This window comes from Dipodomys ordii, unplaced genomic scaffold (genome assembly GCF_000151885.1).
Source record: "Dipodomys ordii isolate 6190 unplaced genomic scaffold, Dord_2.0 Scaffold14, whole genome shotgun sequence".
In the NCBI taxonomy this organism is placed as follows: domain Eukaryota; kingdom Metazoa; phylum Chordata; class Mammalia; order Rodentia; family Heteromyidae; genus Dipodomys; species Dipodomys ordii.
The window spans coordinates 6,246,967-6,258,226 of NW_012267230.1; the positions used below are offsets into that span (position 1 = coordinate 6,246,967).

Here is an 11,260-nt window from a genome sequence, read left to right on the forward strand (position 1 = left end):
TCAGCTCAAGGCTAGTGCTCTACCACTTGAGCCACAGCGCCACTTCCGGCTTTTTTCTTTTTGCTTATGTGGTGCTGAGGAATCAAACTCAGGGCCTTGAGCGTGCAAGGCAAGCGCTCTACCACTGAGCCACCTTCCCAGCCCTTATTATTTGTTTTCTTGATGATGGCCATTCTGACTTGGATTAGATAAAATCTCAATGTAGTTTTGATTTGAATTCTCTCTCTTTCTTTTTTTGTCAGTCATGGGGCTTGAACTCAGGGCGTGGGTGCTGTCCCTGAGCTCCTTTGCTCTAGGCTAACACACTACCACATTGAGCCACAGCTCTAGTTTTGGTTTTCTGATGGTTAATTGGAGAAAAGAATCTCATGGATTTTTCTGCCTGGGCTGGCTTTGAAGTCCAATCCTCAGATCTCAGCTCCCTGAGTAGCTAAGATTACAGACAAGAGCTACTTTTGCTTGGTGTGTCTATTGTGTTTATTTTTCTTGCCTTATTGCTCTAGCTAGGAATTCTAGCACTTTTGAATAAGAGTGGAGAGAGTAGATGCCCTTGTCTTTATTCACTGGAGAGAAAGTGGCCACAAATTTCCCCCACATAGTACGTTGTTATCATATAAAGCCTTTGTTATGTTAAGGTACCTTCCTCCTATTCCTATTTTCTTTAGGACTAAAGAGATACTTTAGGTGTGTGAGTATGTGTGTGTGTGCACATGTGTGCACATGCCCACATGCTCATGCTCATCCTGGAGCTTGAACTCAAGGCCTACATGCTGTCCCTGAGATTCTTTTTCTCAAGGCTAGTATTCTACCACTTGAACTACTGCACTACTTCTGCCTTTTTCTGAAAAGTTTATTGGAGATAAGAGTCGCATGGACTTTTCTTCCCTGGCTGGCTTTGAACAGTGATCCTCAGATTGCAGCCTCCTGAATAGCTAGGATTACAGGCATGAGTTACTATCACCTGGCTAAGGGGTGCTAATTTTTTTTAAGAACTTTTGTGTATCATTGATATGATCATGTGATTTTTGTCCTTTTTCCTTCTTATATACTGTGTTTCATATATATATATGTATATATATACATACATAAATACATATATATATATATGGTCATGGGGTTGAACTCTGGGCCAGGGTGATGTCCCTCAGCTCTTCAGCTCAAGGCTAGTGCTCTAGCACTTGAGCCACAGTGCCATTTCCAGTTTTGTGAGTGGTTTATTGGAGATAAGAGTCTCACGGACTTTTCTGCCCAGGCTAGCTTTGAACCTCGATCCTCAGCTCTCAGCCTCCGGAGTAGCTAGGATTACAGGCGTGAGCCACAAATGCTTGGCTATGTGTTACATTTATTGACTTTTGTATGTTGAACTATCCTTGCATTCCTGGAAGGAAGCTCATCAGAGTGTAGGATATTGTTAATATATTACTGAATCTATTGTCCAAGTATTGGGAAAAAATTATTGGGAGTTCCTCCCCCCATGTTTTTTTTCTTCATTTTTTGTTGTTGTTATTATGTGCTTACCTGGTTTTGATATTATGATAATACTGGCTACACAGAATGAGTTTGGTAGTTTTCTTTCCCTTTGTGTTTTATGGAATGTTTGAAGATCATTGGTGTTAGTTTCTTTTTGAAGGTAAGATGGAATTCAGTGGTGAGGTGTCTGATTGTTTTGGGGGGAGGGAGATGGATGGGAATATCAGTAAGTACAGTGGCAGGAGAGGGCTTGGCTGTCCCAGGCAGATGAGAACCCAAGCTAGAGGACCAAAAAGCCAGGGACCAGAGAGGATGGAGCTTCTCAAATCACCTCCTACTCCCATTTCTTTATTTTGCAGCCCTGGCTTCTTGTCATGGATTTAACCTGGATGTGAAGGAACCCATAGTGTTCAGAGATGATGAAGCCAGCTTTGGGCAGACCGTGGTGCAGTTTGGTGGATCTCGGTAGGCCCATGCTTGTTCCTCCACTTACCCCTGTAGGGTCTGTGGCGAGGGAGCTACTGGTGGTACCCCAAGAGGTGCCCTGGGGAAAAGATAGCCAGGCTGAGAAGTCTTTCCCTGTCTCTTCTGAGGTCTCTGACATTACCACATACCATTAAAGATCCTAGAAAGGACCACAAAACCTTAGGGAAGACCCAGCCTTGAAAGGGAGGTCTTGCCCCTGTCTTTCAGAAGGGGTGGCATCTTGGCAGGTAACCTGAGGAGTTGCACAGCTGCAGGAAATAGTTCCATTTAACTTCAGGTGAATGTTTCCTGGTGGTTCAAAATGACAGCATCTCAGAAACACCACATGCATACCCATGAATGGGCAGTGTCAATCATGGTTTCAAATATACCTATTTGGAGAGTAAAGATTTTTTTTTCAAAAGACCAGAAGCTTGATAAATCCTAACATATACATTTATGTACCTATGCTGGAAAACAAAGCCCAGTATGGTCCTTGGCACATGCGGGTGAAACTCTAGCCTTGAACAGGAAGGCCAGCACTTCCTTTATCTTGCTTCCTTATTGCAAGATGAGAAAAAAAAAACCTTAGCCCCCAAGCAGCCATATTCCCAGCCCCCCTTTATCTGTGTGTCACAATTGTTTCTCCAGATTGGTGGTGGGAGCTCCCTTGCAAGTGATGGCGGTCAACCAAACGGGACAGTTGTACGACTGTGTGCCAGCCACTGGCACGTGCCAACCCATCTTGCTGCAGAGTGAGTAATGTGGTCTAGGTCTTGGGTTCCTTTGCTGTCCCAGATCCCCACCCCCACCCCATCCAGCTACCAGCAAGACTCTCCCCCGCTGCCCTGCAAGGTGGTTGTGCCATTGAGTGCAAGCATGTGTATCTACCCTCTCTCAGTACCCCCAGGGTTCGTGAACATGTCCTTGGGTTTTTCCTTGGCCACTTCCATTGACCAGTCCCAGGTGCTGGTGAGTTGCCTTGGTTACACGAGGGATATTTAGGGCACAGCAGGGGCTGGAATAGGCCTGGGGGAGGAGGAGGAGATGCACTGCCCCCCCCCCTTGCTCTGTTCCCAGGCCTGTGGCCCAACAGTGCATAGAACTTGTGAGGAGAACACATATGCAAAAGGCTCTTGTCTCCTGTTGAACTCCCGCTTGCAGATCACCAGGACATTTCCAGATGCCCTCCCAGGTAGGTCCCTGGGAGACAGAGATTCTCTAGGGAACACACATTAGCCTTCTTTTCATCACTTTGGTTCTTGTTCCCTTCCTGGAGTACTGGTTGTGGTTATGCAGCTTCAGCCAGACCTCAGGCCCTGCATGGTCTGGCCTGGCGAGGAGGCCAGAGCTCTCTGCTAGCTGAAGGATGAATGTCTTGTTGGGCAGAGAAGAGCCTGGGTAATAGTTTAGGGGAGAGAGGGGCATGAGGGTCTCACAGTTGCCAACACTCATAAGCCAACACTTCATGAGCTTTTGAGGAAATTCAGCTTTCGATGGCGTGGACCTGGAGAAAGAAGGCTGAATGGACAAGGAGACCATTCCCAACAGCTCAACAGCCAAGCTGTCAGGATGCTCTGGGCTAACCCTCTCACCTTTCATGGAGTGGCAAATTGCGATGCCCAGTTACCTCAGTGTTGATGCCTTCCATTGAAAATTTGGCCTGGGGTCACTGAAGTGGCATCTCTCACAGGAACTCTGCATAATGGGGGTGCTCAAGTTCAAGTGTGCTCCTTGTCCATGGGCAATGGTTTTCTCATTAGTAAAATGGAGATTCATAATTGTAATGGTCATAGGGATGAAAGGATAGAATGTACATAGAGTGCTTAGAGCCTTGCCTGTCACGTGACACGGGCTGGTTCTTATGACTGAACTTCCAGCTGAGGGGTGTGAATTTGGACAGAGAAGCTGCAGACAAACTGCTCGTGTGCTGGCTGTAAGGGGAGCCCATGTACTAGGTATGAGGGGTCATAAAAAGAGATACTGACAGGCTGAAACATCCTGGGTTCAATCCCCAGTACCACAAAAAGAAAAGATAAACAAAAACACAGTTAAAAGAAAAAGACATGCTAGGGACCCCACAGGATGCTGACCAAGAACAATGCCTTAGACCAGAGAGACCATGAAACCAGGCACAAAGGGCTCTTAGTCAAAGTGGGAGTAGCAGAAGAAATATCCCCAGACTTTATCATGACCGCAGAGTGTCTACAGCAAATAGAGAGAATAGAGGAGGAGAATGCAGGAAGGCCCAGGGTTCTTGGGAGAATCAATGTCCAGTGTGAGATATCTGTCTTGACAAGGCAGGTGATATGACATTCAGACATGAGCTAGTAAACATCTTCTCTGCAACTGGCAATGTAAAGTGAACCTAGGAGTGTGAATCAGGTGAATCAGGTGATGCAGGTGTGGGGACAGGTTGGAAAAATTGGGTCCTCTGAACATAAGCTAAGCACCGGGAACTGCTAGGTGCCTGGTGGCCTTCACCTCATTGCAGCCTCCTGGTGTTGCTGTGGGGTGGGAAGGATGATTCCATCCATCAGACGAGGAAACTGAAGCTCAGAGAGACCAGGGCCCGTTGATAGAGACAGCATCCGGAGCTTGAGCCAACCTTGCCTACTTGTCTTAGTCCTTTTAAAAAGATACTCAGCTCTGTGCTGTTGGAAGCCCACTGGATGTAACAAAAGGAACAGGGAATAAGAATAGACGTTGTGAGAGGGCTTGCCACACACGTGGGCTGATGGAGGAGGGTGGTGATTTCATGATACAGCTGGAAAAGTGTTCACTAAGGGATGCAGGTGCCAGTGGCTCATGCCTATAATTCTAGCTACTCAGGAGGCTCAGACCTAGGACTGACTGTGGTTCAGGGCCCAGTCCAGGCAGGAAAATCCTCAAGACTTTGTCTCCAAAATAACCAGTAAAAAGTCAGGTTGGGAAATGAACTCCAGGAAATGGGAACAAGAGCTTTGTTTTTGTTTTTGTTTGTTTTCCTTTCTTTGTGTCAGTTTTGTTCATTCATCTGTCTTCGGGAGGGGAAGGGGAAGGGCACAGAGATGGAGGGACAAAGGGTGAACAAATGCAGCAGTGTTACTCACTGGACATTATATTGAAAATGAACTGTACAACTTGTGGATGGGAAGAACTAGGTGAGATTGAGGGAAGGGGTGACATTATCCAGAAAGAAATATACTCATTACCTGACCTATGTAACTGTACCCCTTCTGTATATCATCTTTATCACAAAAGAAAAGTTGTGCTGGAGGTGTGGCTCACATGGTAGAGCACCAGCCAAGCAAGCAGGCAAGCTGAGCAGGTATTAGGCCTGAGTTTACACCCAGTACCAAAAGGGGATTTATGTAGGTTTGATTTAGACCATGGTTGTTGCTATTCCTGTTGCTGCTGTGGTTGGTGGTGGTCATGGGGCTTGAACTCAGGCCTAGGTGCTGTTCCTGAGCTTTTTTTTGCTCAAGGCTATTACATTCTACCACTTAAGTCAACGCTCCAATTTCACCTTTTTGTTGTTGAGCTGAAGATCAGAGTCTCATAGACTTTCCTGTATAAGCTGACTTAGAACTTGGATCCTCAGATCTCAACCTCCTGAGTAGTTAGGATTACAGGCCTGAGTTACCAGGGCCTGGTTTACACATTACTAGTTGGATCCTTGCAACAATCCAATGCAGTAGGTCCTATTGCCTTCATTTTACACACGGGAAACCTGAAGCCTGGAGAAATTAAATCTCTTGCCCCAAGTCACCAACCAGTGAGTGGCAGAACTGTGGTTCTAGGTCAAGCACTTTGTTAAACTGCCTCCTGTGAGCTCTCTGAACCCTGTAACAGTTAGTTTCTTAAGTATTCGTTGACAGAATGAGCTGGGAGCCCATTTGGCCTCGTCCTCTACTTCCTCCTTTCTTGTTCCGGGACATGGGGGAGGGTGGGAGTTCCTCAGAGCACTGGAGGCAAAATGACACCTCCAGGCTGCCATCCATGCGTCCCCATCGCCTTCACCCTCCACTGCAGACTGTCCACACAACGAGATGGACATTGTCTTCCTGATCGATGGCTCTGGCAGCATAGAGCCCAGTGACTTTAGCCAGATGAAGGACTTTGTCAGAGCTGTGATGGACCAGTTCCAGGGTACCAACACCATGGTGAGTGCCAGGCTCAAGGCTTGGGAGTGGGGCAGACATGGGCGGGGCTTGGCCCATGATAGGCTGGAGCTCAAAGTGGAGAGCTCAGGGCGGGCACAGCGTGGGGCCAGTCTGACCCCTGACCTAAGAGCGTCTCACAAGGCATTTCTTGTGTCTCCATATGTCACCTGCTGTTTGAAAACATTGAAAGGATTTTAAATTAATTTTGCTATGAAGTCTCAGAGTAACTCAGTCAAGTGAATGATTTCTTTCTTTTTGTTGTGTGGGTGGCAAGTCCAGGATTTGAACTCAGGGCCTCACTCTTGCTAGGCAACTACTCTGCCAGATGAGGCATATTATGTTTCTTCATATTTTCTATATAATAGGGACTTAAAAAAAACTGGAGGTTGGGAAGGTGGCTCAGTGGTAGAGTGCTCGCCTTGCATGCATGAGGCCATGGGTTTGATTCCTCAGCACCACATAAGCAGAAAAAGCCGGAAGTGGTGCTGTGGCTCAAGTGGTAGGGCACTAGCCTTGAGCTGAAGAGCTGAGAGACAGTGCCCAGGCCCAGAGTTCAGGCCCCATGACTGACAAACAACAACAACAATAACAAACAAAACTGGTGCTGGGAATTGAGGCTCACATCTATAGTCCTAGCCACTCAGGAGGCTGCAATCTGAGGATTGAGGGTTGAAACCAGCACAGGAGGTTGGAGGTATGGTTCAGGTGGTAAAGCACTCACAAATGAGTGAAAAGTGTCAGGTATTGAGTTTGAGTCCCAGTCTTGGACAGCAAAACAAAACAAAAAAACCTAAAGAAAAGAAAAAAATTGGCCCAAGCAGGAACATCTGTGAGACTCGTCTCTAGTTAATCAGGAAAAGAGCTGGAAGTGGAGCTGTGGCTCAAGTGATAGAGCACCAGCCTTGAGCAGAAAGAAAGATGCATTTTTATTACTGTGTATCAGTTTTACAAAGTAACTTATTACGATCAAACCCATGTCACTCATGTATACACATAATATGATTATATTCACCCCCTTTATTGCCTTTATTATTTCTTCACCTCTTTTACTCCTTCACATGTTTATTGTCCTCCCTTTTACTTTCGCAAATTCAGGACATTTACCTTATTATTTTCCAGCAACTAATGCATATGTGTATGCAAATTCTTGGGAAGTAAAGAAGTGACACAACTTGATTTCATGTTGCACAGACCCTTGGTTTGTTTCCTAGTCCTGAATAATAGTAGCAATAATAATAATAATAATAAGGGGCTGGGAAGGTGGCTCAGTGGTAGAGCGCTTGCCTTGCATGCATGAGGCCCTGGGTTCAATTCCTCAGTACCACATAAGCAGAAAAAAAAAGCCGGAAGTGGCGCTGTGGCTCAAGTGGTAAAGCGCTAGCCTTGAGCTGAAGAGCTGAGGGACAGAGCCCAGGCCCAGAGTTCAGGCCCCATGACAGGACCAAATAATAATAATAATAATAAAAGTTGTAGTAGTAGTACACTTTCAAAAGCTAGACAGGATGGTTCCTCCTTGTAATCCTAGTTCACTAGGAGGGTGAGATTAGGAGGATCCAAGTTCCAGTCTGGACAAAAACAGTTTCAAAGATGCTTGTTTCTCCCAATCAAAAGTTAGGCCTGATGGCATGTACCTGTCATCCCAGCTAAGTGGGAAAACAGAAATAGGATTGCAGTCTGGGCTAGCCCAGGCAAAAAAAAGTGAGATCTTGTGTGAAAAATAATGAAAGCAAGAAGGACTGGCACTGCGGATAGAGCACTTGCTCAGCAGCTTGCAAAAACAAACACAAAACCCTGTCAAGTCCTAAGTGCCAGGCCCTCCCTGTTGGCCCTTCCAGTTCTCTCTGATGCAGTACTCCAACATCCTGAAGACCCACTTCACCTTCACGAAATTCCGCACCAGCTTGAGCCCTCAGAGCCTGGTGGACCCCATTGTACAGCTGAGTGGCCTGACGTTCACAGCCACGGGCATCCTCAAAGTGGTGTAAGTTCTCTTCCTCTCATACCACCGCTCCACCTTCTTCTTCCCCCACCCCCTTCTCAGGGAGGCAGGAGAATGCTTAAAGGGGCTGAGTGTGGTATAGCATGCCTGGAATCCCAGCTACATGGATCTAGACATGGGAGGGCTATGGTCTGATGCTGACCTTTTTGCCTGAGACCTTATCTGAAAAACAAAACAAAACAAAAAAAGGGGGAAGGGGCTGAAAGTGTGGCTCAAGTGGTGAAGCAGTTGCCTAGCAAGCACAGAACTCTGAGTTCAAATCTCAAAAAAAAAAAAAAAAAGGAAAGCAAATATGAGGGCTAAGGAGGAGGGTGGGGAAGGTCTTTTATATTGGGCAGTTAGAAAGCTTCCAGTATTATATTTGTACTCGGTGTTGGTACTCATACCTGTAATCCTAGCTACTTGGGAGGCTGAGATCTGAGGATCATGGTTCAAAACCAGCCTGGGCAGGAAGGTCTGTGAGACTCTGATCTCCAGTTGACCACCAAAAAGCTGAAAGTGGAGCTATGGCGCAAGTAGTAGAGGGCTAGCCTTGAACAAAGAGCTTAGGGACAGCATTCAACCCCTGAGTTTAAACCCCAGGACTGGCAAATGCACACACATGCGCACACACATACTAGTGTTGTATTTGCTATGTTGTTAGTGTGTGTGTTGGAGTTTATAGGGCTAGATGAACATACTGATACGTTGTAGCCCATTGTTACAGCTATCATTTAATTAATGCTCTCCTGGAAGCCTGCCACAGACACATAGTGTCTAATCTTCCAAATAACTGGATACCATTTGGTTCAATTATCTTCTGTTGCTTAACACTCCCTTGACCAATTTAGTAGTTTAAACAACTGTTGTCATTTTTGCATAGTCCCAGGGTGGGGCTGGTGAGCCCTGCTGTTCTTATACAAGACACTGGGTCTCCAGGGCAGGACACTGAGTCCTTGATCCATTTGTCTGGAATCTGGGAAGAGCTGGCTAGCAGGGCTCAGCGGGGGTGGCTGGGCCTGTGTCTCAGTAACTGAAGATGGTGGAACCATTTTCTTTTCCTCCTCCTCCTCTTCTTCCTTCTCTTCCTCCTCCTCTTCCTCTTATTGCTCCTCCTCCTCCTCCTTCTCCTCCTCCTCTTTCTTCTCTTCCTCTTCCTTCTCTTCCCTCCCCCTCTCCCCCTTCCCCTCCTTTTTCTTCCTCCTCCTCCTCTTCCTCCTCCTCCTCTCCCTTTCCCCCTCCTTTTTCTTCCTTCCTTCTCTTCCTCTTTCTTCTCCTCTTCCCTCCCCCTCTCCCCCTTCCCCTCTTTTTTCTTCCTCCTTCTGTTTTTAAACTCAAGATCTTATGCTTGCCAGGCAGGTGTTCTACTCCTGAGCCTCAACCCCCCGCCCCCCAGCTCTCAGACTCAATCATTTTCTTTATGGGGCTGATAGAGTCTGGCCCATTCTGGTAGCAGAACATCCTGACTTCTCAGGGGAGTTCCCAGCAATGGCAACGAAGGCCTTGCAGAGTGGATTGTATCTGAGTGGCATCTTTTCCCTTTCTCCCCTGGCAGGAAGGAGTTATTTCACAGCAAGAATGGGGCTCGTGAAAATGCCAAGAAGATCCTCATTGTCATCACAGACGGACAGAAGTACAGAGACCCTCTGGACTACCATGATGTCATTCCCCAGGCAGAGGAAGCAGGCATTACCCGCTACGCCATCGGGGTAAGGGCCTCTTCCTCATGGCTCTTCCTGACTTGACTCACAGCTAGGCCGGTGAGGGACTGGGCAGAATCCTCCTCTCCCTTGGCCATCTTTCTACTGCAGGTGGGGGACGCCTTCCAGGATCCCAGTGCCCGGCAGGAGCTGGACACCATCAGCTCAGCACCCCCTCAGGACCATGTGATCAAAGTGGGCAACTTCTCGGCACTCAGAAGCATCCAGAAGCAGCTACAGGAGAAGATCTTTGCAGTTGAGGGTAAATGGGAAGGATTACCTTTTTTTTTATAGGTCCTGTGGCTTGAACTCTGGGCCTGGGCTCTGTCTCTGCACTCTTCAGCTCAAGGCGAGCGCTCTACTGCTTGAGCCACAGTGCCACTTCTGGTTTTCTGGTGGTTTATTGGAAATAAAAGTCTGATAGACTTTCCTGCTCAGGCTGGCTTTGAACCACAATCCTCAGATCTCAGCCTCCTGAGTAGCTAGGATTATAGGCATGAGCCACCAACGCCCAGCAGGATTACCTTTTAAGAGGTCTCTATCCAATTGTCCTCTGGAGCTATGACAGTCCATTCTTTTTCTTTGCTTTGCTTTATTTTCTCTTATTTTATTTTGAGGTAGGTGGTCCTGGGGCTTGAAATCAGGGCCTCGACATTGTCAGTTACCTTTTTCTACTCGAGGCTGGCATCCTACCACTTGAGCCACATCTCCACTTCCAGCTTTTTGGTGGTTCCTTGGGAGATAAGAGTCTCACACCAACTTTCTGCCCTGGCTGGTTTCAAACCACCATCTTTAGATCTCAGCCTCCTGAGGTGTTAAGATCACAGGCATGAACCACCAGTGTCCAGCTTAGTCCATCTTTTTCAAAAGTCAGCCAAACATCATTCCTCAGAACCTGCCCTGTTCCTTGTGCTTTCTCTCTACTCTGTGCCTTCAGGGTCTCCTGGAGCTGGAGAGCCTAACTGATCTGTTTCCTCACAGGAACCAGGTCGAGAAGGAGTAGCAACTTTCACCACGAGATGTCTCAAGAAGGCTTCAGCTCAGTATTCACAGCGGTGAGTGCATGACCACCAGGCCAGGAGATGGAGTTGGGTCCCCCTTCCTTGTCTGATTAGGGAGATGTACCAGGTGGGATTTTAGGTGCTGGGGTGGGGGGCAGAATAGAGAAGACTCGGGCTCCTTCCTCATGGAATATGTGTTCTAGTGGATGGAGGTCATAAACAGTAGAAATTCAGAGTGTATTGAGTGTTGGAATATATATGGCTAGATGATGAGAAGGAGCCAGGAAAAGGGGGAAGGGGAATCTAAGGAAAGATTTGCTCTAAATAGAGGAGAAAGCAAAGGCAAAGATCCTGAGGCAGAAATAAGGTTACTATGCTAAAGATAAAGAAGGGCTGGCATGCTGGGATCAGAGGAAGGAGAGGGCTGGGCAGTGGGAGGGTCTGGGTCACACCGTTTAGACAGATGACAAGGCTGGGCTGAAAGCAGATGGAGGCTCAAGG

General features: G+C 47.2%; 1 protein-coding gene across 1 annotated transcript in view; it reads left to right on the forward strand.

The window, feature by feature from the left end:
• The first annotated feature begins 1,635 nt into the window (after positions 1 to 1,635).
• The window catches only part of Itgad (integrin, alpha D), a 22,194-nt gene continuing 12,569 nt past the window's right edge, over positions 1,636 to 11,260 (forward strand). The window contains exons 1-10 of the mRNA XM_013011188.1: positions 1,636 to 1,648; positions 1,830 to 1,935; positions 2,587 to 2,690; positions 2,837 to 2,907; positions 3,016 to 3,130; positions 5,950 to 6,080; positions 7,916 to 8,061; positions 9,614 to 9,767; positions 9,870 to 10,020; positions 10,740 to 10,813. Of these exons, the coding sequence (XP_012866642.1) occupies positions 1,636 to 1,648; positions 1,830 to 1,935; positions 2,587 to 2,690; positions 2,837 to 2,907; positions 3,016 to 3,130; positions 5,950 to 6,080; positions 7,916 to 8,061; positions 9,614 to 9,767; positions 9,870 to 10,020; positions 10,740 to 10,813 (1,065 nt within the window). The remainder of the gene's footprint in view (positions 1,649 to 1,829; positions 1,936 to 2,586; positions 2,691 to 2,836; positions 2,908 to 3,015; positions 3,131 to 5,949; positions 6,081 to 7,915; positions 8,062 to 9,613; positions 9,768 to 9,869; positions 10,021 to 10,739; positions 10,814 to 11,260) is intronic.